The following is a 24,610-nucleotide window of genomic DNA, read 5'->3' on the forward strand; positions in this document are numbered from 1 at the left end:
TGACAGAAAGGGACTGTGAAATCCACCATTTATCTACACAAGTCCAGCACAGGCAACAGCTCTATAAACTTGGGGTGATCATATCGTTTAGTGGGTAGGGCACTGGATTAAGAGTCAGTGTTAGGAGACTGGGCTTCTGTTCCTGGCTCTGCCACTGATCTGCTGTGCAACCTTGGGCATGTTGCTTCCCCTCTCTGTGTCTTTATTTCCTTTTTTGCCTTGTCTACTTAGACAGTACACTTTTTGGGGCAGGTGTTTGTTGCACAAGTGGAGTTGTAGGCACTACTGTAATACAAATCAATAAGAATACGCTGCCCTTACACTGCCCTGCAAATGCCTATTCTTGGAAGTGAGAGGAGAGTTCAGTCTCCAAGGGACATTCAATTTTCAGCCTATCTACCAGAACCAGCAGCAATCGAGGGAATTGTGGCTGTAGTTTTTGGACCCAGCTATTTATCCAACAGAAATTGGACTGAGGACCATTAACTCATTCACACATCCAACTGAACACTCTTCAGATAGTAAATCAGCTTCCCCTTCTGGATTTAACAAAGGTAACACAGTACAGGGGATTCAGGATTAATTTAATAGGTAATCCAAGACATCTTCTATTCACTGAGATCTGGCTGCCTCCTACCCTTCTGGAGTGATAGAAAGCAGTGGCTCTCCACACATATGCCTTGGATTAAGCACCAGGAAACTGCATTACAGCAAAGGTGAACATTTTGCTGCAGTTTACATTCCACTACATCACAGGAAAGTGACTCTTTTCTAAGACATTTGATAATTTTAAATAGCCTAATTGAGGAATCACAGGCTGTGGAATTCATGAACGTGGCTGGGGCTGCCAGCAAACCCACCTATTAGGATCAGGACAAAGAGGAGCAGAGAGACAAATCCCTATTTAGTGTGTTCACTGCCTTTCTGAGCTGCTCAGCAACTTATGTGAAGACTGCTGCTGGAGGGGATTTAGAGAGAGCAGCTCTGCTCCTCTGGAAAAAGCCACAAGCTGACAATCCAAGGTTGCAGGAATCTCCATGGCTAACTTTAGAAATTATTATTTTGAGACATTCCACTCTAGATAAGTCAGGAAGACTCCACCACAGCCTCTGGTGTCTGTCACCTCCAGAACCAGCTGACAAAGTCTCTGCAGGTCAAAAAAAGGCAAGGCCAAGCAACAAAAAAAGAAAATTTCAAAACCCAGCACAAGAAATAAACTCTTAGCTATTTTAATGGCTGCTGTTCAGTCCTTTACCTCAAAGGTGATGCCCGTCTCCAACAGAGCTGCAACCACATATGCTGTCAGTGAGATCTTGCCATGGATTCCACCCTGGAGTGTGATAAACATAAAACAACTGGGTGAAAATTGGACAGCAGCACGCTGCATGGGAGGACTTTGGAAGCCAAGCAGGGAATAAATTGGAACCATGAGAAAGGCTAAGGCCATAGGACCCTTTCACATTTGTACTTGGTGAGCCTATAGTTCTGAAACCCAATTCCCCTTTGCAACTTTCTGCCAGGTCCATGGCCCGGTAGCACATCTGAGACATTGAGCTTCATAGTTGAGATGCAGTTTCAAAGTGCCATGGTGGGATTCTCAAAGGGTAGCACAAAGCTAAGCCCTAGCATACTGTTTTATTGAAACCCCTCTTTATTTTCTTTCCCATAGGACCATAGCCCTTTAACACAAAAATCATATTAACCATAAGATTACACTACCTCCAACCCTGGTAACGTTCTAAAAATGCATTTATTGCATGATTCTAAGACTCTATAGTTTTTACCTGGATATCCTTATTTAATATTCTACCCATAGCAGGGAACGAGCCATCTTCCTTCTGGTGCTGGATGATCCAGTCCTTTGCAGCTGTTAATTCCTTGGGATCGATGAAAATAAACCCACGAGACTGCGCAAAGGACTTGAGAACAAAGGCTGTTAGCCTGAAAACACAAATTCAGCAGGTTCTTGAGAATAAGAACAGAGAGCACTATCTAGGAAATAGTTTCAAAAATCTAAAAGAGGAGACACTATTGAAATATAAAAAAAAGAATGGGGTAGACTGTAAAGAAGATAAACTGGGCACTATTTACCCTTCTGGATAATACACGAAACAAAGGGACACTGCATGAAATTCAAAGGCAGCATATTTTAAACTGAGAAAGATTTAAAAACAACAACAAAAAAACAACAAAAAAAGCAAGTTAAGCCTGTGGAACTCACTGCCGTAGGATATCATAAATAGAAAGAGAGCCAAAATTTGACTCAACATTGTCATTGGGTGGACTTAATTTCTCTTGTACAGGTGTTTAGCTGCTCCCTGACTCAAGCTTTTGAAATAAGAAGCGTACAATTACCAATTCAGATATAATACTAGATGGACAAGAACGAAAATATTGTAATTTCCCCTATTTTAATTACTTACTGATAATAAAACAACTGGAAATTCAAACCACTGCTAAAGTCTGTCTCTGTGGAGCGTTAGGATTTAAGCAGAGAGAGAAGAAGTGCTTTTAGAATTCTAAACCTCTGACATGCAAAAAGTGTGAACTCCAGCTGGTTTTGGGAGACTGAATCACTCATTTTACAAGCCCCTCAGGAATGGGAGGGTAGGAGGCAGGCTTCCTGGCAGGGGATTTTTCGAGTGTTAAGTAATTGTGAGTTACAATATTTTATATCTAGGGACTAAGAGATGCCAGCTCTGAGATGAAAGTAGAGTTTATTATCTTTAAAGAAGTTAAGCATCATCATCACAGAAATTCTACTTCCCTTTCAGATGAGTTCATGGAGCAAGTCAATCTAAAGGAAAATACAGTGCAGCTGAAGAAACTGAGTGACAGTGCAGGCAAATGAACAAAATGGAAAACTTTTTAGTTTAAGGTGCTGCATTTAGTCAAGTAAATGCTAACTTAGGTAAAGCAGAGTCTTGGGGAATGGGGGGTGTTCTAGAGAACACTGGAACACCCTCCATCTACTACCCCAACACAACACGTTTCCTGGGGAATCCATCCATCCATCCTGTTCTGTTCCATCCAGGTGGAGCTGGAGTCCACTGAAAGATGTGTTCCATTCTCTCCCTCCTGCCCTGAAGGAGGTGCCCTGCCATCTCCCCAACACAGCCTGGGTGGAGTTCTGTTCTCAAGTAAGCAGGTGCTTATTGAGGTCATGCATTGCCTGTGCAGTTCTGTGGCACAGAATCTGATTCCAAACTACAGCTTTTGAACCTTAAAGGGACATGCATTAACTAACATCTTAACAGTCCCTGATCCTCAAAACCCATCTAATGTGGGATCACAAAACACTTAGCTGTAGAGCATTAGCAGACTTCTACACATTAAATATTATTTTTACTCTCTGCTATGTGTGACACAAGATAGAAAGTTATTGTCCTTTTTGCCAATTATGTCCTTTTAAATTTGGCAAACATTGAATTTTTAACTCTGTTTTAAATAGCGACTTACTTACCACATACTTCCTGAGGAGTCCCTCTCGCCAAAAGCACTGTATGAACCATCTTGTCTTTTGTAGGTCAACTGGCGTTGGTAACCTGGAAATCACAAAAGAATTATGGGAGTCCAGCAACTTAGAAAAGCAAATGTTTAAACTGAATGAAGAGACAGATCATCCAACACTGGTATGGCGAACTCTGCTGCCAAAGGCAACATCTTGTTTTGCTGTGTATGGTAGAGCCAACCCTGTGTGTCTGTGGAATAGATCTTAACTAAATCTTATTATGGGCTAGTATTTATAAGTCTCCATACATCTTCTGAAGACAAGTGATCAAAACATAACTTCTACTATTAGCCTTGTCATAACTATAAAGGGAAAGGGAGCAACCCTCCTGTATACAATACTATAAAATCCCTCCTGTCCAGAGGCACCAAAATCCTTTTACCTGTAAAGGGTTAAGAAGCTCAGGTAACCTGGCTGACACCTGACTCAAAGGATCAATAAGGGGACAAGATACTTTCACATCTTGGGGGTGGGGGAGGCTTTTGTTTGTGCTCTTTGTTTTGGTGTTCACTCTTGGGACTAAGAGGGACCGGACATCAATCCATGTTCTCCAAATCTTTCTGAACAAGTCTCTCATATTTCAACTTGTAAGTAATAGCCAGGCAAGGTGTATAAGTTTATCTTTGTTTTCTCAACTTGTGAATGTTCCCTTTGCTAGAGGGTTTATCCCTGTTTTGCTGTAACTTTGAAACTAAGGCTAGAGGGGGTTCCTCTGGGCTCTTTGAATCTGATTACCCTGTAAAGTTATTTCCCATTCTGATTTTACAGAGATTATTTTTACCTTTTCTTTTTAATAAAATCCTTCTTTTAAGAACCTGACTGATTTTTCCATTGTCCAAAGACCCAGGGGTTTGGCTCTTTGATCACTTTGTAACCAATTGGTTAGGATATTATTCTCAAGCCTTCCCAGGAAAGGGGGTGTAAGGGCTTGGGGGGATATTTTGGGGGAAGAGGAACTCCAAGTGGTCCTTTCCCTGTTTCTTGTCAAATCACTTGGTGGTGGCAGAGTACCAAGTTTTAACCTAAGCTGGTAGAAATAAGCTTAGGAGGCTTTCATGCAGGTCCCCACATCTGTACCCTAGAGTTCAAAGTGGGGAAGGAACTCTAGGGTACAGCCTCTTACTAAGCACTACACTTAGGATGCAGAGTTCCTGGTGTGACAAAGTGGGGGATTTTCTTCTTTTTCCTTGTTTTTCCAATGGTTTGCATGCAGAAGGAGTGGGACTCAGTGTCCCTGGGTGTTACTGGTTTAACGAGGTGAGGGGAGAGGTAGCTAGGGGCAGTGTGCAGGCAGGGAGTAGCTCAGGGTGCAGGAAAAGAGGTAGCTAGGGACTGTGTGCAGGCAGTGGGGTAGAGGACCAGAGAGGGAACTTGGGACCCCAGCCGATGGCCTGGAGGTTGGACACCCCAGCGATTGGTGACCTGACGACCCAGAGACCCAGCTCAGGAGTTGCAGCTGGTTCTGGCCAGTGGGAGGACAATGGGCTGTAAAGAGAGGACCCCAGTGACCTAACCAGCTGGTATCAGCCAGAGAGGGCCAGAGGACAGAAGAGAGGAGAGGAGGCCCAGGCCACCCATTTACAATCCTGTTTACCTGGAGAGAAGACAATGGACAGAGGTAGGGCTTGGGGCTGGTGATATCAGATGCCCAGCTGGGATGCAGGGGGGCTCTGGACTGGAGAGGGGGAGCAGGCAGAGCCCACCTGGATGCAGGGGAGACTTTGATGTGCTGTGCTGAGGGAGGCCAGGCCTGAAGCCCTGAGAGTTTCCTGTGCTGTGTTCAATGTTCAATAAACCCTCCTGTTTTACGCTGGCTGAGAGTCACTCCAGTCTAGAGAACAGGGTTGCATCAACCCCTTCGGGGAGTGGAGGCCCCGGGGGTCCAGAGCAAGTGGACTCCCTGAGGGGGCCCACGTTGAGAAACAGGTGTGCTAAGGTCTCAGAGAAGTGGTAGGTGGAGGGGCCTAACCCCGGGAGAGAGTGGACTCCCGAGAAGGGCTGTCTCACTGAAAGGGGCACCCCCCCACGGACCACACAGGGCCAAGAGTAGGCATGACCTGCGAGTCCGTGACACCTGGGATAGTTAATATTAAGATCAGTTCCTGCACCTTGGCCACTAGAAATGTTTAATTTATGACATTACTGCATAAAGGTGCAACATTAAAAAAATTATCTGTGCTTAAACAACAATCCACAACCACTCTTCTATTGTACAGGAAGTATCATGCAGCTGAGGAGCTAATTCCCTGGATGATAACATCAAACCAGGACATAGATCTCTCTGTCCAAGCTGGTGGTGAGCTGATATTTAAGGGATGTGGTCAGCAACAACTGAGTCCATCTTCATGACTTGATCCCACAGGAAGTGAGGGTGTTCTCTTAATCATTCCCACTTGTCAAATAATAAAGAAGTTGGCAAAGATTGAGCTGTCTTCCTCTTTTCCATGCCTATCTGGAGGCTCTTTGCATGTCTATATATAGGATGGCACTTGTCAGTCATATCTTCCTTTTATTAGGACTTTCTTTCTCCTCTCTTTAGTTGAGAAAAATTCCTGAGCTGAAAAGTCAGCTTGGGGAACAATAAGATTGATCACCTTGGCAAGCAGTTTCTTGAGACATGCAATAGCTAAGTCATCGGGGTCTTAACTTATTTGAACCCTTCCTAGCTGATGGGGCTGTCTTACAGAAGGCACATTTTAACCTAACAGATATTGTGAAGTTAAATACTGAAGGTCAAGAGAAAATACCGGGGGCCCATTTCAGGATGCATCCATTTAGAGAGGTCACCTTAATGTACAAGTGTTCCCTATGTGAATATCCTTCAAATGCCAAAGATAAAGATGGATTAGCATTTTAGCTATAATGGATGGAATTCATCTTTTACCAAACTTACTTGCCTTGTAATCATGAACCATCAGTGCTAATAAAACTGGGGCAAGTCTCTATAATGTGGAAACCCCAATACACAGTAATTTTGGCAAGGATTTTAAATGTCCATTGGATCTAAATCCTTCAGAATGGCCATTTATGATATGGAGATGTGTCAAACGTGTACGAGGCTATATGACACAGAGACATTTGGAGCCTGGCTAATTCTCTGACCCATAAATAGACTTTTTATTCCATGCTGCATGACATCTTTATGAGAATGGATTAATTTTTAATTTCCAGGGACTGAGTAGCTTTGCTGACCTCTGCAGATACAGGCAGCAGTACAACCTCCTATCAGTGGTTGTCCCCAATTTCCCTTTTAGAGAGAGCAGAGCTGGGTGAGTTTGTAAAATAGAAAACAAATTAATTCCTAGAAGTTAATTATGCTCAAAAAGTGAAAAGCTTTGACTAGGGGTTCAGAGGATATATGGATAAAAGTAGGAGAATAAAATCCACTCGTTCCAGAGAAAGATAATGCAACAGTAGCCTTAGGGGAAGAACCCAGTTTGGTGAAAGAGAGAGACTCTGGGAGCAACCAAAACCAGAATCTGGGGTTATCACATTAATATTCAAATACATAAATCCAAGTTTACATTATTTCATTTGTGGAGCCCTAAAGAAAGGACAACAGGACAACAGGAACGGTGAAGAAAATGAAAGAATCAGAGGAAAGTACAGATACTTCTGAGAACAGGGGGTGAGGTAACCACATTTACCCCAAGGTCACCCTGGCAAGTGATTGAGTCTCCAAATGCCAAGACTTCAATATTGGGTGGAGCATCTAGTTTGATTTAGGAGTGCTCTATATTAGTAATGGCCAAAACAGGAAAAGAAAGAGTCTTCAAGTTCTGAAGGCTGTTTCTGATCAATCCCATCACCCATTCCCAGCTTCTGGCAAACAGAGGCTAGGGACACTTCAGAGCATGGTTTTTCATCCCTGCCTATCCTGGCTAATAGCCATTGATGGACCTATCCTCCATGAGTGGGCGGTGAATGTCCTCATCACAAGCACTTGTACCAACTGTCACGTCAATGCGGGGCATTGCAAGATGGCTTCTGAAAACCAGTAACAGTTGATGTAAGCAACGCAGCATCTACATTGAGGCTATGTCTACACTACCACTTATGTAGGCAAAAATTATGTCGCTCAGGGGTGTGAATAATCCACCTCCCGGAGCGACATAAGGTACACTGACATAAGCGCCAATGTGCACAGTACTATGCTGGTGGGAGAGCTTCTCATGCCGACACAGTTTATGCCACTCGCAGGATTTTTTTTTATTCTGGCAGGAGAGCTGCACCACTGCATTGCTGTATGTGTAGATATGGTCTGACACTTTGGTGACCTAACTACAGTGACATTGACTCTATGCCTCTCGTGGAGCTGGAGTTATTAAGTCGGCGTAGCAGGGTAGTTATGTCGGCGTGAGCAAAATTTTAATGTAGACACTTACATAGTTAAGTCGAGGTAAGCTGCCTTTCATCAACCTAACTGTGGTGTAGACCAGGCCTAAGTTCACATCAGATACAAGTTCTGCATTCAAGCCCTGCTTAAACTAGCCTATTTGGGCTAAAAGGTACTCTGCTGAAAAAAGTCATTACCATGATAAGTGGGGTCACAGAGTTGGCAAGGAGGTTTACAAACATCTCTCCAACCACTGCTGGAGCCATTCTATCCACCAACCTCAACTTTGAGTGCAGACACAGACAAGAGACTAAGGCAAGCTAGTGGTAGGATTTGGCCTGTAATTCTGTGCATCTAGACAGCTAAGTCAATACACATATTCACTGACAATACTACACAAAGTCACTGCCTTCAGAATTCTTCAGTAATTCTGTAGCTTGCAGGAGGCAGGTGAAGCCTTTTCACACCCAGAAACCAAACAGAAAGATGTTCTTCTCAGACCAGCAATAGCTGCTGCATTAAATTTGACTTTTCCTTTATAGTGAGATCTTCCTTACATAAGCCTCAGATACTTTTCAGCAGTAAATTGTATCTCTTCATCACCAGATTGTGTCATGTTGGAAACAATCAATTCAGATTCATTTTGCTGGTAGCCAGTGGTAAGTTTCTGTATGTCACTCTTCTTACACTTTCCTTGGCTGTTACTCTTACATTTATTTTTCTTTGCTTGTTAGACCTCTCTCCTGAGCCATTTCACATCTTGCTTGCTCTTATGAATGCTTGTTCTTACATTTTCTATGCATCCCTTTTTACAGTCTGGAGAGGTGCAAAAATGAGACAGTTCATCTGTGTTTTTAAGAACTCTGATGTGGTAAGGTAGAAATTTTACCAAGAAGCCCAGCACAGCACTGAGGATTAAGGAATGGAGCTGGGAACTGCAAGTGATAACAAGTTCTATGATTTTGCTCTTTGATGGATGGATTTTAGTGACAAAAGAAAGTTTTCTTGCTCAGTAAGGTGCAAAGGCCTTCATAAAGCAGGACAAGGGCTTTCTCCATCAGAACCTGCTACTTGGCAAGGGTCCCAGAGAACACAGGAAGGTTTATAGCCTTGTGGGATTTCCTCTATGGAGGTAAATTAACATGCTGAATTTGAAGCCCAAACCCTTGAAAGGTTGTAAATTAAAACTGTATATTATTAAAAATGAGAAACTGAGCTCGGCTATTAGAAAATGCTCTAACTTTGAAGGCAAGCAGAGAGCACAGCAAACTACCAAGTGAAATAATTCTGGCCCAGTCCCTAAAGGCAAATAACATAGGGCTCTTGCTGATGGGTACAGGGAATGGATTACTTTTTCTGAGGAATCCCAGTTAACTCTGCCACATATAACTGGGGAGAGGGATAGCTCAGTGGTTTGAGTCTTGACCTTCTAAACTCAGCATTGTGAGTTCAATCCTTGAGGGGGCCATTTAGGGAACTGGGGTAAAAATATGTCTGGGGATTGGTCCTGCTTTGAGCAGGGGGTTGGACTAGATGACCTCCTGAGGTCCCTTCCAACCCTGATATTCTATGATTCCATGACATGGCTATTGTCTGAGTCATGCACAAGGCAGCCCATGTCCATCCCCTTGTGGATCATTCTTGTTTTTAATAATTTTCTTGTAATTCTTCCCTGTTCCTGGGAGCCTTGCTTTGTGTAGCTACAAACCATCCTGTACAAACCACCCTTCCTATTTGAATGCAGAGAGAGAAAACACTTGAAAAAGCAGATTGCTTTAGGCTACACACACAGAGAAATGACCTGACATTGAATAGGGTGGGGACAGACCCTCTCCATATGGCTTTGGAATGACTGCTCCTGGGATACTAATTTGGTTCTGGACAAATTGTAACTAACAAGATATTGACAAATTGGAGGGAGTTCAAAGAACAACAGAAATGGTTGGAGGGCTAGAAGGATTGATTTAGAAAAAAAAGATTAAAAAAACTAAATACATGCAGCTTGGCTAAGCAATGACTAATGGAAATACAATAACCTTGCACAAGTATCTGAAGGCTGTAAACAACTAGGAGAGAAAGAAAATATTTACGAGAGTAAAAGAATGTATAACTAGGAGTAATTAAGAAGGGAAAATATAGGCTGATATCTATGAGGCTATATGATAATCTCCACAGGGAAATGGTGTGAGCCCCATCACTCAGGATATTTCAGGCTAGACAGGACAATGTTAAACTAGTAATATGCTCTGTTGGCCTAGACTACTGATAGACTGTAGACAGAAAAGACCTATGAATCTGAGGAAGTACCTTGCACCAGGTAATCTGTGGCTTCGCTCTCCACCTCAGGGCTGAGCTGTTTGGTTTTCTGGAGATATTTTAGGACAAAGACATTGGGAGCAAAATGGATCATGTTCTGCTCTCCACATCCAAATGGTAATCGTAGAAGATTGTCCAAGTTGTTAAGCGTAGGGCCCATTACATCGCCTGATTAAAACAATGAGACACACATTCAGTACCTCTACACTATATTTAACTTCTCTCTCCCTGTTGTCTCATTGTTTAATTTTATTTTCTAAATGTACAAAACTGAGGAAGGAAGAACCTGAATGGCTGATGAAGGTTCTACTCACAACTATAATGGCACAAACCCAACTAAGCCCACTGGTTTCCATCAGATACACACTTACAGGAACACTAAACCTTAATATAAAATTGGAACCCCCAGAGATCCTAAGTCTTAGCCATGCAGGGTTTCCCTTGGAGTAGAGAGGAAATTTCAATCTTCAGGGCTCATTAACTCCTTGGCTAACCAGCTAAGACCATCAACAAGAGAGCTGGTTAGTGCAGCTTGTGACTGTGATGATTTTGTCCATACATGTCCACTGGGTACTGTCATCTCTTTCCATAGAGGCTACTGAAGAACCATCAGATGATGTCAACTTTCAGTCACTGTCAACCTCAACTGGGTTCAAACCAGCAACTGAAAGGCAAACCATTCCACATCCCAGAAAGTAATATTCTTTTCATTATAAGTGGTTATGACTATCCTACATGGTTCATATTACTTTTAAATATTAGCTTGTAGCATCTATCTTTATTAACCCCCAGACCCTTTTAGTTGGTACCTATTATTGAGGCAGTAGCTCTTTCTGATCCAGGGATCACATTGTGGGGAACTCCAAGAGTAAATGCTTCATTGTGATTTTCATCAGTCTCTTCTTTTCTCCAGATTTTAAACTCTCCCATTGAGCCCCAGCCCGTGGAGAAGCCAATGTACTTCACCTCGGGCTGTTTGGGGATGGCCCACTCCACAATAATGGATTCATTTAGCATCTGAGTACCATAGCCAACCTGAAAGGAACAAGCAAACCATTCAATTCCAGGAGGAACATGCAAGTCAAAACTGCCTCTCTTGTTAAATTTGGAAATCTACTGTATGTGCCCTTGGAGTCAGTGGCTTAAACCTGTAGTTGCATCATGAGAACATTACATAAACCAGCCAAACTCCACTGGATTTAATTGGAAATTAAGGAGATATCAGCAAGTTATTTCCCACTGGTCTCCCATCAGTACTGACCAGCTGGACCTGTGTTCCCCAGGAGCAAATACTTTTAATACACTTAATAACAATAATTTTTAAAGCTGAGGTGCCCAGGGCACTGCATGACAAAGAAAAACATTTTGAAATACAATCAAGTGCTCTCATATAAACTGCCCAATAAAAATTTAACATAGAAACGGAACAGAAATTAGGCTCTTTCTTTCTATAACATGGCTAATGAAAATGTGCCATATATACACTCAGAGTACTCTCAGTCTGGTTAAGGAAGAAAGAGATCATAAGGCTGTTGTCACACACCCAAATTCACTACCTGAATAATTCCATTTTTCCAGCTGATCCAGAAGCTCCTGAATTCATCCCAAGAGAGGATGCCAGCTGTGTCTGTGCTGACAACTGGCTCACCCATTTTACTAGTAGAAATCCATGTTTTAGCATTTTGATGCCCACCAATGACAATCTCAGTCATCTCTGCCATGTCATGTGGGCCAGAGGACAAGGCAAAATGAGCATCATTGTGTGCTTTCACTGCAATGTCAAAATGAGTCATCCGGGCAGGCTTCTGCATATACTGGTACTCATATTTGTTAGGTGTAGAAATGTGAATTTTCTCTAGTCAAAAAAATAAGGGAATATTGTCAGAATTAGATGTTGATGTTAAGTTAGGTGGTCACAAAATTGTTAATAAAAACCCACTTAGCCCAAGACAGAACTTCAAACACATGGGGCTTTATGCTGCATAATGTATCAGTATGCGTTTGTCACTCCAGTGCCTCACAAATCAAACTAGCAGAGTAGATAGGAGTGTCTCTTCCTAACCTCCACTTTCTTGCATTCCTTCCTATATAGAATTAGGACTTGTTAGTTCAAACAATCCAGGTATATTTCTTGCAAAGTCTATATATGATTTCTCAATTCCCAATTGAAATGGTCAAGAAGACTCCATGTTTAGCAGAAGCCAAATCATAATTATGTACTGTAGCCAAATCCAATTTATCTGAATCAGACAGAAGGGATACTCTGACTTTGGATCTGAATTTAAAAAAATCAACTAAAAATATACTACAGACTAATTTAGTGACAGTTGTGGTCCACTGTGCAAAACACTTAGCCAGTTTTAAAAAGAAAGGGAAGTTCACTTTTTATTTGCATATAGCATTTGGCCAATTAATATTGTCCATAGTTAGCTAGCCAGGTATGAAAGACCCTTTATATCAATAGCTTGATGTACATGCTGTAAACCGAACAGCCATAGATGGGATATAAATTTTACTGATTTTCCTACTGAAAAGAGGGAAACAAATGAAGTTTTTCCAGGGGTAAAGCAACATGTTTCTATTTATAATTTAAATTGTGGAAAAAAACAAACCTTGTCATATTGTATTCAAATCACAAACTTACCATTGGGGCAGAAGAACACACTGTAGGTATATTCTCTGGATAATCCCTCTGGCTATACAAAGGCAGAAATCCATTAGGAAAATAAGGATTAACTTGGATTAACAGCAACCACCATTTAGTTTTAGTTATAAATACACAAAATAAAGTTCTGGTGCCATACAGCATTAAAGGCCCATTATACATTATAGAATATGACATTTCACTGGAATTGTTATCATGAAGACACACTATGGCTCTTCATTACTTTCAAATGTACCTAAGTATGGATTTAGGCATTTAACTTCAGGCATTAAAGCTTCAGAATTTTACTTAGTGGCTGAGCTGCAAACAAAAAATATATTTTCAATCGTTAAAGTCATCTACCATATTGAAGGATAGTGAGTGTTTTATCTGCTGTTAAAAAGGTGCTAAGGGTGACCCTGGGAATGTCAGCCCAGTGTGCTTTACTTCATGTCTATGTAAGGTAGCTGAAACAGTAATTAAAGAGATTTAAAAGATACCTAGATAATATGACATAAGAGAGGCAAACCAGCACAGCTTCTGTAAAGGAAAATCATACTCAGCAGAATAACAGATAAAGAAAAATCAGTAGATACAGATTTCTTTTGATGAATTCCCCCACAAGAAGCTATTAAGGAAACTAAGTAAATTGGTGGAGAGAGGCGAAGTTCTATTATAAATTACAAAATGTTTAAAGAGCTAAAAAATAAAGAAATACATGATATTTCCAGTGTGGAATGAGGTTCTCGGGGGATGCCTCCCATATTTGTACTAGGACTAGAGTTATTTTACATATTCTTTAATGATCTTGAAAAGTAGGTGAACAACCAGGTGGCAAAATTTTGCAGGTGACACACAATTACTTAAATTAGTAAAGATTAAAGAGGATTGTGAGAAACTATAAAGGGAGATCTTCAACCCAGAGATCTTCAATGATCTAAAATTCAAAAAAGAGTCCTACAAAAAGTGGAAACTCGGTCCAACTACAAAGGATGAATATAAACAACTAACACAAGTATATAGGGACAAAATTAGAAAAGCCAAGGCACAAAAGGAGATCAGAGTCTAAAATAGGGAAAGAACAAGTCAAAAATTACTTAGACAAGTTAGATGTCTTCAAATCACCAGGGCCTGATGAAATGCATCCTAGAATACTCAAGGACTGAGGAGATATCTGAGACATTAGCAATTATCTTTGAAAAGTCATGGAAGACGGGAGACATTCCAGAAGACTGGAAAAGGGCAAATACAGTGCCCATCTATAAAAAGGGAAATAAGGACAACCCAGGGAATTACAGACCAGTCATCTTAACTTCTGTACCCGGAAAGATAATGGAGCAAATAATTAAGCAATCAATTTGCAAACACCTAGAAGATAATAAGGTGATAAATAATAGTCAGCATGGATTTGTCAAAAACAAATCATGTCAAACCAACCCAATAGCTTTCTTTGACAGGGTAACAAGCCTTGTGGATGGGAGGAAGTGGTAGATGTGGTATATCTTGACTTTAGTAAGGCTTTTGATACTGTCTCACATGACCTTCTCATAAACAAACTAGGGAAATACAACCTCGATGGAGCTACTATAAGGTGGGTGCATAACTGGTTGGAAAATCATTCCCAGAGAGTAGGTATCAGTAGTTCACAGTCATGCTCGAAGGGCATAATGAATGGGGTCCCGCAGGGATCGGTTCTGGGTCCGGTTTTGTTCAATATCTTCATCAATGATTAAGATAATGGCATAGAGAGCACACTTATAAAGTTTGCAGACAATACCAAGCTGGGAGGGGTTGCAAGTGCTTTGGAAGATAGGATTAAAATTAAAAATGATCTGGACAAACTGGAGAAATCGTCTGAAGTAAATATGATGAAATTCAATAAGGACAAATGCAAAGTATTCCACTTAGGAAGGAACAATCACTTGCACACATACAAAATGGGAAATGACTGCCTAGGAAGGAGTACTGCGGAAAGGAATCTGGGGGTCATAGTGGATCACAAACTAAATATGAGTCAACAGTGTAATGCTTTGCAAAAAAAGAAAACATCATTCTGGGATGTATTAGCAGGAGTATTGTAAGCAAGATACAAGTAGTAATTCTTCCGCTCTACTCCATGCCGATTAGGCCTCAACTGGAGTATTGTGTCCAGTTCTGGGTGCCACATTTTAGGAAAGATGTGGACAAATTGGAGAAAGTCCCGGGAAGAGCAACAAAAATGATCAAAGGTCTAGAAAACATGACCTATGAGAGAAGATTGAAAAAATTGGGTTTGTTTAATCTGGAGATGAGAAGACTGAGAGGGGACATAACAGTTTTCAAGTACATAAAAGGTTGTTACAAGGAGGAGGGAGAAAAATTGTTCTTAACCTCTGAAGACAGGACAAGAAGCAATGGGCTTAAATTGCAGCGAGGGCAGTTTAGGTTGGACATTAGGAAAAACTTCCTAACTGTCAGAATGGTTAAGCACTGGAATAAATTGCCTAGGGAGGTTGTGGAATCTTCATCATTGGAGAATTTTAAGAGCGGGTTAGAGAAACACCTGTCAGGGATGGTCTAGATAATACTTAGTCCTGCAAATACTTATAGTACAGGGGACTGGACTAGATGACCTCTCGAGGTCCCTTCCAGCTCTATGATTCTATGACCTAACAAAACTAGGCTACAGGTTAGCAGAGTGATAGATTAAATTCAGTGCAGACTGGAGAGAATGGACAGCCTTGTGGTTAAAGCACTGGATTGGAACTCAGGAGGCCTAGGCTCAAATCTGCCATAAACTCCCCGTGTGATATTGAGCAAGTCACTTAATCTCTTCTAAAAATGTGGATAATAATCTTTCATTTCTCCCATATTCTTTCTATGTTGTAAAATGTTTGAGGCAGAGTCTGTCTCTTACACCCACCACAATGAGGTCTCATTCTCAGTTGCAAGGTCTCAGCACTGCAGTAATATAATAATAATAGTAGAAAAATACAAGATAATCCACATCTAAAGGAACAATTTGATCAATTGGTACTCAAAAACAGGTCTTAAATTAATCTCATCTGTCATTGTGCGGCTCGGTCACACCTGGCTTTGCTAAATCACTTTGCCCTGAAGTTCCTTATAATCCATTTAGTTTTGACTAAACTAAAAGTTTCACTGAACTGTCCAGTGACACCTAGTTTTTTTCCTGAATTGTTATGGAATCATGTCCTCTTACCTCAATAATAACACTACTACGGACATAGTCTATCCCAACTGGGGTCCTTTTGTCCAAGTAATTGTCCTCTGAGTGCTTGCCATTCTTTAGGATCTGCATCCCATCCTGGCAGCAGTTTGTTCCACCATAAGCAAATGCTTTTGCTAAGTAAAAGAAAGAAAAGAGGAATCGGAGATTTAAATGTAGCAGGATCTTCAACAGGTTAAAACACTTTTCTATTCAGGATTACTCTAAACTGAGTAGAGATCACAACAAATGTTCTATAAATAAAAGTCATTATTAGTTGTGGGGTCATATTATTCTCAGTCCATAAATATTTGGACAACCTCTGGGTATTGGGGAAAGTCTTTACTAATTATAAAAGATTCATGAATTTTCACACCAACGATTATTTGCCTGAATGGGTGTATAGGATTGTGGATTATTGATTAGTCTCCTATTTTAAATTTTCAGTCATACAATCAGTAACTACGCAACACAACAGGTGATCACAATCACAAATAACAAAGAGTGAAGTAAAAGGGAATAGCCAGAAGTTTGTTCTTACAAACTCCTCAGTGAATCCTTATAATAGAATCATAGAATCAGGGCTACCCAGAGGATTCAGGGGGCCTGGGGTCTTCAGCAGTGGGGAGCCCCTGCCGCCGAATTGCTGCCGAAGACCCGGCACTTCGGCGGCGGGTCCCGGGGCGGAAGGACCCCCTGCCGCAGGTCTTCGGGGCACTTCGGCAGCAGGTCCCGGAGTGGAAGGACCCCTCGCCGCCGAATTGCTGCCGAAGACCCAAAGCGGAAGAAGCTCCGGGGGCCCGGGCCCCGCGAGAGTTTTCTGGGGCCCCCAGAGCAAGTGAAGGACCCTGCTCCAGGGGGCCCGAAAAACTTTTGTGGGGGCCCCTGCGGGGCCCAGGGAAAATTGCCCCACTTGCCCCCCCATCTGGGTGGCCCTGCATAGAATAGAATATCAGGGTTGGAATGCAGCTGCGGAGGTCATCTAGTCCAATCACCTACTCAAAGCAGGACCAATCCCCAACTAAATCATTCCAGCCAGGGCTTTGTCAAGTCTGACCTTAAAAACCTCTAAGGAAGGAGATTCCACCACCTCCCTAGGGAACCCATTCCAGTGCTTCACCACCCTCCTAGTGAAAAAGTTTTTCCTAATATCCAACCTAAACCTCCCCCACTGCAACTTGAGACCATTACTCCTTGTTCTGTCACCTGGTACCACTGAGGACAGTCTAGATCCATCCTCTTTGGAACGCCCTTTCAGGTAGTTGAAAGCAGCTATCAAATCCTCCCTCAGTCTCTCTTCTGCAGACTAAACAAGCCCAGTTCCCTCAGCCTCTCCTCATAAGTCATGTGCTCCAGCCTCCTAATCATTTTTGTTGCTCTCTGCTGGACTCTTTCCAATTTTTCCACACCCTTCTTGTAGCATGGGGCCCAAAACTGGACACAGTACTCCAGATGAGGCCTCACCAATGCCGAATAAAGGGGAATGATCACGTCCCTCAATCTGCTGGCAATGCCCCTACTTATACAGCCCAAAATGCCATTAGCCTTCTTGGCAACAAGGGCACACTGTCGACTCATATCCAGCTTCTCATCTACTGTAACCTCTAAGTCCTTTTCTGCAGAACTGCTGCCTAGCCATTTGGTTCCTAGTCTGTAGCAGTGCATGGGATTCTTCCGTCCTAAGTGCAGGACTCTGCACTTGCCCTTGTTGAACCTCATCAGATTATGTAGGATCCATTTGTAGAAAATTGGGATCAGCTCACAAACAGGAAAAAAGGGCTAAATCTGCAGGAAGTATTATTCACAGTGAATGATTCAGCTAGCTCTGAAGCTGAGGGGATATTCTGCAGTGAGGAGAAGGAGAATGCTTTGCAAAATTCATGTGTGTGCAGGCACTCCAGCACAGAAGGGTTTATAACTCTAAAGTACCTGTGATGTTGCTTAGTCCAAGCTCACTGAAGGATAAGACTATGGAGGTGGGTTTGGCCTTTCCAGGGGCCACACACTTCTTTCTTGTCAGATGGTGTTTCCCAGGATGTCCAACAAACTTTATACCTTTTGGAACTGAAATCTTCACATGAACCTGTGAAAACAATTATTTAATTGCATTTGATGTAAATCAGACTAGTAATAATGACAAACTGACACAAAACCCAAATATCACAGCATGTTTAACAAACACATAACATATATGTCACAATAATCAAATGTATTTCTCAGAGGAGATTTAAACGGCAGATTTAGCTTCAGTGCAGTGACTCTATAAAATGTAAAAGAATGTATGTTGACTTTATTTGTGTATGTTCATTTCTAAATCTAACCATCTATATCTGGCTTATGATTGTAGAAGAGCACTGGAGCCAGAAAGAGTATGTTTAGGAAAGAAAGCTTCTCAGGGCAGGTCTACACTAAGGGCGGGGGTCGAACTAGGGTACGCAAGTTCAGCTACGTGAATAGCATAGCTGAACTCGAAGTACCCTAGTTCGAACTACTTACCCGTCCAGACGCCGCGGGATCGAAGTCCGCGGCTCCAAGGTCGACTCCGCCACCGCCTTTTGCAGTGGTGGAGTACCGGAGTCGACCGGAGTGCGCGGGGAGTTCGAACTATTACGTCTAGATTAGACGCGATAGTTCGAACTCCGAAAAGTCGAACTCACCGCGTCGACCCGGTAGGTAAGTGTAGACTAGCCCTCAGATGTCCATCCGTAGCAGGCATCTCATCTCTGGTAAACTACTTAAAGCAATTTTCTAACTAAGAATCAAGCTCTTCCCCATGCTTCAACGGGAATTTTCTGATAGTTTACCAAAGACTTTTCCACTATTTGGGTTTTAAAGTATTGCAAGGACCATTCAGGATGTTGCATTTGTCAAAAGTAAATAAAATAAAGCAGCTACTTTCACTAATAGTACAAACTAATACATTTTTCTCTCTCAGTATGTATATTGCACTCATCTTCATGGCATCCAAATGCCTTACTGACCATGAATCTGCAATCATCATGCATAGAACATGATCCTTGATGACAGAACCAAATTCAGTGTCTTGGCAATGAGTTTAAAAAAAAAAACAAGGGAGAAAAGATGCTGTTACCTCTATGCAGACAGCCAGGTAATTGTAGACAGTCAGTGGGATTTTGGTCTGCTCCCCACGGATGACATGATAGGGCAGGGTGAAATCGATGAAGAAAGGTTTAAATGTCTTCAGTTCTGTTTGTTTGGCAAGTCCCAGCCCTTTCTTCTCAGACAGACCCACAGCCTCTGTTATCCATGTAGTGATTGAGTCAGGCACTTCCACATGCAGCTGTGCTTCTCCTGATACATCACTGCCAAAAAGAATAAAGGAATAACTTGGGCTGTCCAGCTGAGTGAGATACATTTGAACACAGCTCAAGCTCACAAAGCTAAACACTTTGGGGAATTATCTCCCAATCCAAGCTCATAATATAGTATAATATATGACTCAGGAGTGTCAGGGCTTTCAGCTATGCTTTGTACACCAGGAGATCAAAGGCTGCAAAGCTGGATTCTCCTTTTGCTAGAGATCAGCTCTTTTGGGACCTCTGCTGTAACCAAGAACTGTACGTACATGGCGCAGGTGAGCAGTTACTCGCTAGTATGCAGTACAGTTGGTAACATGGCATCTAACTTCTAAATCCTTCCTGGATTAAAAGCTTTACAGGCATTTGCTCCCTGGCAATAGAATCACTTTCCTTAGAGGCAAAGGTCTGTATTAAGTAAGAAAGAGAAGGAGTAAGTTGGTTTATCCAACAAATAGTGAAATAAAAGTAGTCTTTGTTGGAACCTGTTGTACTTGCTATGTACAATGCCACATCGGGAACTGTGTCTGTGTATATCACAGTGCGTCTGTCCCAATATTCTGCCATCTAACATTCTTCATGCTTTGTTAAAATCAGGATTCAACATCATCCTGCAGCATTCACTCCCTTTCTTCCACAAAGGAGCTTTGGCCATGACTGAAAGGGCAGACAGACAGTTTCTTCTAAAGCAAGAACAAAAGCTATTTCATGGCTGTTAGCAGGATGATTGGTGCCATTACAAGTATACACTGAAGGAGGCTCTCTCTAGAGTTCTTATTTCCTTCCCAGAGCCTGATGCACATGCTGCTAGTTCTAGTACCTTATGAGAAGAACCTACATCTCAGCTGGCATGTTACTAGGAGAAAGAGTGAGAGAGATCCCAGAATAAGCACAGGTGGTCTCCTCCGCATATCATGCTGCCTTCTCACAACATGATACCTGCTGATTCACTGGGGATATCCCAGAAAAGACTTAAGTATAACAAGTTAAACACTCTCTTATTCCGCATGGGCTAGTCAAGTTTTAAATCTGATGAAGCATGTATTTTAATATGTTCCTTATAAACAGTGTTTAAGTCGTTTGTTATGATGCTGTGTTAACACCACAGTTAGGAAATGAGGCAGAGTATTGTGTATTGGTTTGTATGACTCCAAGTATTAAAAGTTAAATTGGGCTTTGCATTAATTTGGGTGTTTAAAATTACCTTTATTTCAAAAGAAAGAAACATTTCATTTCAGAAAAGAACCAGCAATTAATGGGATTGGGAAGTGCCTGGAACTGGATTAGCTAATGAGTGTTACACAAGTGACCAAGGCTACAAACAGATTTCAGGTTACTTTTCTATTTGTTGCAGTCATGAAATTGCCATTGAAGAAAGAGAGAAAGAGAGAGAGAGAAAAACAAAGGTCCAATAAAAGCCCTAAATCAGACAAGTTCTTTGCGTTCTTAAGCAGACACTTAAACCAGTTGCACTGACCACGCAGCTCTTAAAAAGCAGCCAAATCCAAAAAGATATTGTAAAATGGAATGAGAGATTATCTCTTGATTAAAGCTGCTGATTGGATAGTTTTGTTCTTTAATATAGTAATATTTGTGTAAATATTTATTTTTATCCATTAGTTATCAGAAATATTTAAATGGTAACCTAACTGATGGTGCCAGTAAAATATTGGCCTGTTAAATGAGTTAAATAATATGATCATATTTGCCACATTTCACAATAGAATTAGGTACCCAAAGAAACAAGAACAACGCTGAACTGAACAATCAATGAAAAATTACAGATGTGTGGAGTGAAAGAAGCTTAACCTGCTGTGCAGATCCCCTCAGCATTTTGCAGACATGGAGCCTCTATGGAAATCCCAACAGGGAAACATTAACACAAAACAAATGGATCAAGAAAAAGACGGTTACTCACCGTAGTAACTGTGGTTCTTCGAGATGTGTTGCTCCTATCCATTCCAGTCAGGTGTGCGCGCCGCGCGTGCACGGCATCTCGGAACTTTTTTACCCTAGCAACTCCGGCGGGCCGGCTGGCGCCCCCTGGAGTGGCGCCGCTATGGCGCCTGTTATATACCCTAGCCGGCCCGTCCGCTCCTCAGTTCCTTCTTGCCAGCTACTCCGACAGTGGGGAAGGAGGGCGGGTTTGGAATGGATAGGAGCAACACATCTCGAAGAACAACAGTTACTACGGTGAGTAACCGTCTTTTCTTCTTCGAGTGATTGCTCCTATGCATTCCAGTCAGGTGATTCCCAAGCCTTACCTAGGCGGTGGGGTCGGAGTGAGACGTGGCAGAGTGTAATACCGCGGAGCCGAAGGCTGCGTCGTCTCGAGACTGCTGCACCAATGCGTAGTGGGAGGCGAAGGTGTGGACCGAGGACCAGGTGGCCGCTCGACAGATGTCCTGGATGGGGACATGGGCCAGGAAGGCGGCCGACGAGGCGTGCGCTCTCGTGGAGTGAGCGGTGAGGCGGCATGGTGGCACGCGAGCAAGCTCGTAGCAGGTCCGGATACACGCTGTGACCCAGGAGGAAATTCGTTGAGAGGATATCGGCTCGCCTTTCATGCAGTCCGCAACCGCTACGAACAGCTGGGGCGTGCGCCGGAAGGGCTTAGTCCGCTCGATGTAGAAAGCGAGCGCCCTGCGGACGTCGAGAGTGTGCAGCTGTTGCTCCCGAGGCGAGGTATGCGGCTTCAGGAAGAACACTGGGAGGAAGATCTCCTGGTTGAGGTGGAAGGCTGACACCACCTTTGGGAGGAAGGCCGGATGTGGTCGGAGCTGCACCTTGTCCCCGTGGAAGACGGTGTATGGCGGACTAACCATTAGAGCGCGTAGCTCAGAGACTCGTCTCGCTGATGTAATGGCGACGAGGAAGGCCGTCTTCCAGGAGAGGTAGAGCAGGGAGCACGTGGCTAAGGGCTCGAACGGAGGACCCATCAGCTTGGCCAGCACGAGGTTCAAATCCCAGGTCGGGGCAGGACGCCGCACCGGCGGATACAAGCGGTCCAGGCCTTTAAGGAAGCGGGAAACCATCTGGTTAGAGAAGATGGACCGACCTTCCACGGATGGACGAAAGGCGGACACTGCTGCCAGGTGAACTCTCAAGGAGGAGACCGCAAGGCCTTGTTCCTTAAGGTACCAGAGGTAGTCCAGGATGGTCGGGACAGGGACTACGAAGGGATTGAGGCCTCGCTGGTCACACCAGAGCGCGAACCGCTTCCAGTTCGCCAGATAGGTGGAGCGAGTGGAAGGCTTCCTGCTCTCTAGGAGGACTTGCTGAACTGCCGCTGAACAGTCCCTCTCTGCGTGGGTCAACCACTCAGGAACCAAGCTGTAAGATGGAGGGACTGGAGGCTCGGATGGCGGAGTCTGCCGAAGTCCTGAGTAATGAGGTCCGGCCACAACGGGAGGGGGATGGGATCCCGAACGGAGAGCTCGAGCAGCAGGGAGTACCAATGCTGTCTCGGCCAGGCCGGAGCTACGAGAATGACGGTGGCTCTGTCCCTCCGAAGCTTCTGTAATACTCGATGGACGAACGGGAACGGAGGGAAGGCATAGAGGAGGTGATCCTTCCAGGAATACAGGAAGGCGTCCGACAGGGATCCCGGCGCGTGACCCCGGAACGAGCAGAACAGGTGGCACTTCCTGTTCGCCTTGGATGCGAATAGGTCTACTTGGGGAAACCCCCACCTGCGGCAGATTGTGTGCACGACGTCGGGACGGAGAGACCACTCGTGGGAGAAGAAAGACCTGCTGAGATGGTCGGCCAGCGTGTTCTGTACTCCCGGAAGAAAGGACGCTTCTAGGTGAATGGAGTGGGTCACGCAGAAGTCCCACAGGAGCATCGCTTCCTTGCAGAGGAGGGAAGAGCGGGCTCCACCCTGTTTGTTCACGTAGAACATAGCTGACGTATTGTCCGTGAACACTGTCACACAGCGGCCTTGCAGGTGGGTGCAGAAGGTGCGACAGGCCAGACGGATCGCTCGCAGCTCGCGGACATTGATGTGCAGAGCGAGCTCCTGGGGCGACCACAGGCCTTGGGTGTGAAGATCGCCCAGGTGAGCTCCCCAACCGAGCGCTGAGGCATCCGTGGTCAGAGTGGCGGACGGGCGAGGAGGATGGAATGGGACTCCCGCACAGACAATCTCCGGGTCCAGCCACCAGGTGAGGGACTCGAGTGTTGGCCTGGAGACTGTGACCACCATATCGATGGGATCTCGATGCGGCCGGTACACCGACGCGAGCCAAGTCTGGAATGGGCGGAGGTGAAGCCGCGCGTACGCGGTGACGTACGTGCATGATGCCATGTGGCCCAGGAGGCGGAGGCAGGAGCGCACCGTCGTGGTTGGGAAGGAGACGAGGTCCCGGATGAGGGAGACCATCGTCTGATGTCGAGATCGCGGTAGGCAAGCCCGGGCCAGCGAGGAGTCGAGGACCGCTCCAATGAACTCTACCTGCTGCGACGGGATCAAGGTGGACTTCTCGGTGTTGATGAGAAGACCGAGCCGTCGGAAGAGGGACAGTATGTCTGTCAACTGGCCCATCACCAGTTGTCGAGACTGTCCGCGAACTAGCCAGTCGTCGAGATACGGGTAGACATGTATCCAACGACGGCGGAGGGCTGCGGCAACCACCGCCATGCATTTGGTAAAGACCCTCGGTGCGGTGGAGAGCCCGAATGGCAACACGGCGAACTGGTAGTGAGCGTTGTTGACCACAAACCGGAGGTAACGTCGATGAGGAGGATAGATCGCGACATGGAAGTAGGCGTCCTTCATGTCGAGGGCGGCAAACCAGTCTCCCGGATCCAGAGAGGGAATGATGGTCCCCAGGGTGACCATGCGAAACTTGGGCTTGAGCAGGTACTTGTTCAGCTCGCGAAGGTCCAGGATAGGACATAGCCCTCCTTTCGCTTTGGGGATGAGAAAATAACGGGAATAGAATCCCCTGCCCCGCCTGTCTTGAGGCACTGCCTCTATGGCACCCACGCTCAACAGAGTCTGGACCTCTTGTAGGAGGAATTGCTCGTGAGAGGGGTCCCTGAAGAGGGACAGGGAGGGTGGGTGGGAAGGGGGGGGCGAAACAAACTGAAGGCGGTATCCCGACTGGATTGTTTGAAGCACCCAGTTGTCCGTTGTTAACTGGGACTACGCCGAAAAGAAATGGGAAAGGCGGTTGTAAAATAAAGGGGAAGGATCCGGTAGGGAGAGTGATGGGCCATCCTCGAGTGTCCCATCAAAAGGCCTGCTTGGCCCCCTGAGGGGCCTTGGAAGAGG

The 24,610-nt window shown here is 44.1% G+C and overlaps 1 protein-coding gene across 9 annotated transcripts in view; it reads right to left on the bottom strand.

Moving 5' to 3' along the window:
- The window catches only part of CPAMD8 (C3 and PZP like alpha-2-macroglobulin domain containing 8), a 176,102-nt gene that overhangs the window by 128,449 nt on the left and 23,043 nt on the right, over positions 1 to 24,610 (bottom strand). For all 9 annotated transcript variants that reach the window (XM_044998519.1, XM_044998518.1, XM_044998520.1 and 6 more), the window contains exons 17-26: positions 19,107 to 19,338; positions 17,945 to 18,098; positions 16,010 to 16,152; positions 12,808 to 12,859; positions 11,720 to 12,018; positions 10,973 to 11,198; positions 10,155 to 10,331; positions 3,464 to 3,545; positions 1,785 to 1,941; positions 1,256 to 1,330 (exon numbers count right to left, since the gene is read on the bottom strand). In XM_044998519.1, coding sequence (XP_044854454.1) covers positions 1,256 to 1,330; positions 1,785 to 1,941; positions 3,464 to 3,545; positions 10,155 to 10,331; positions 10,973 to 11,198; positions 11,720 to 12,018; positions 12,808 to 12,859; positions 16,010 to 16,152; positions 17,945 to 18,098; positions 19,107 to 19,338 — 1,597 coding nt within the window. The remainder of the gene's footprint in view (positions 1 to 1,255; positions 1,331 to 1,784; positions 1,942 to 3,463; positions 3,546 to 10,154; positions 10,332 to 10,972; positions 11,199 to 11,719; positions 12,019 to 12,807; positions 12,860 to 16,009; positions 16,153 to 17,944; positions 18,099 to 19,106; positions 19,339 to 24,610) is intronic.

Source organism: Mauremys mutica, chromosome 24 (genome assembly GCF_020497125.1).
Source record: "Mauremys mutica isolate MM-2020 ecotype Southern chromosome 24, ASM2049712v1, whole genome shotgun sequence".
In the NCBI taxonomy this organism is placed as follows: domain Eukaryota; kingdom Metazoa; phylum Chordata; order Testudines; family Geoemydidae; genus Mauremys; species Mauremys mutica.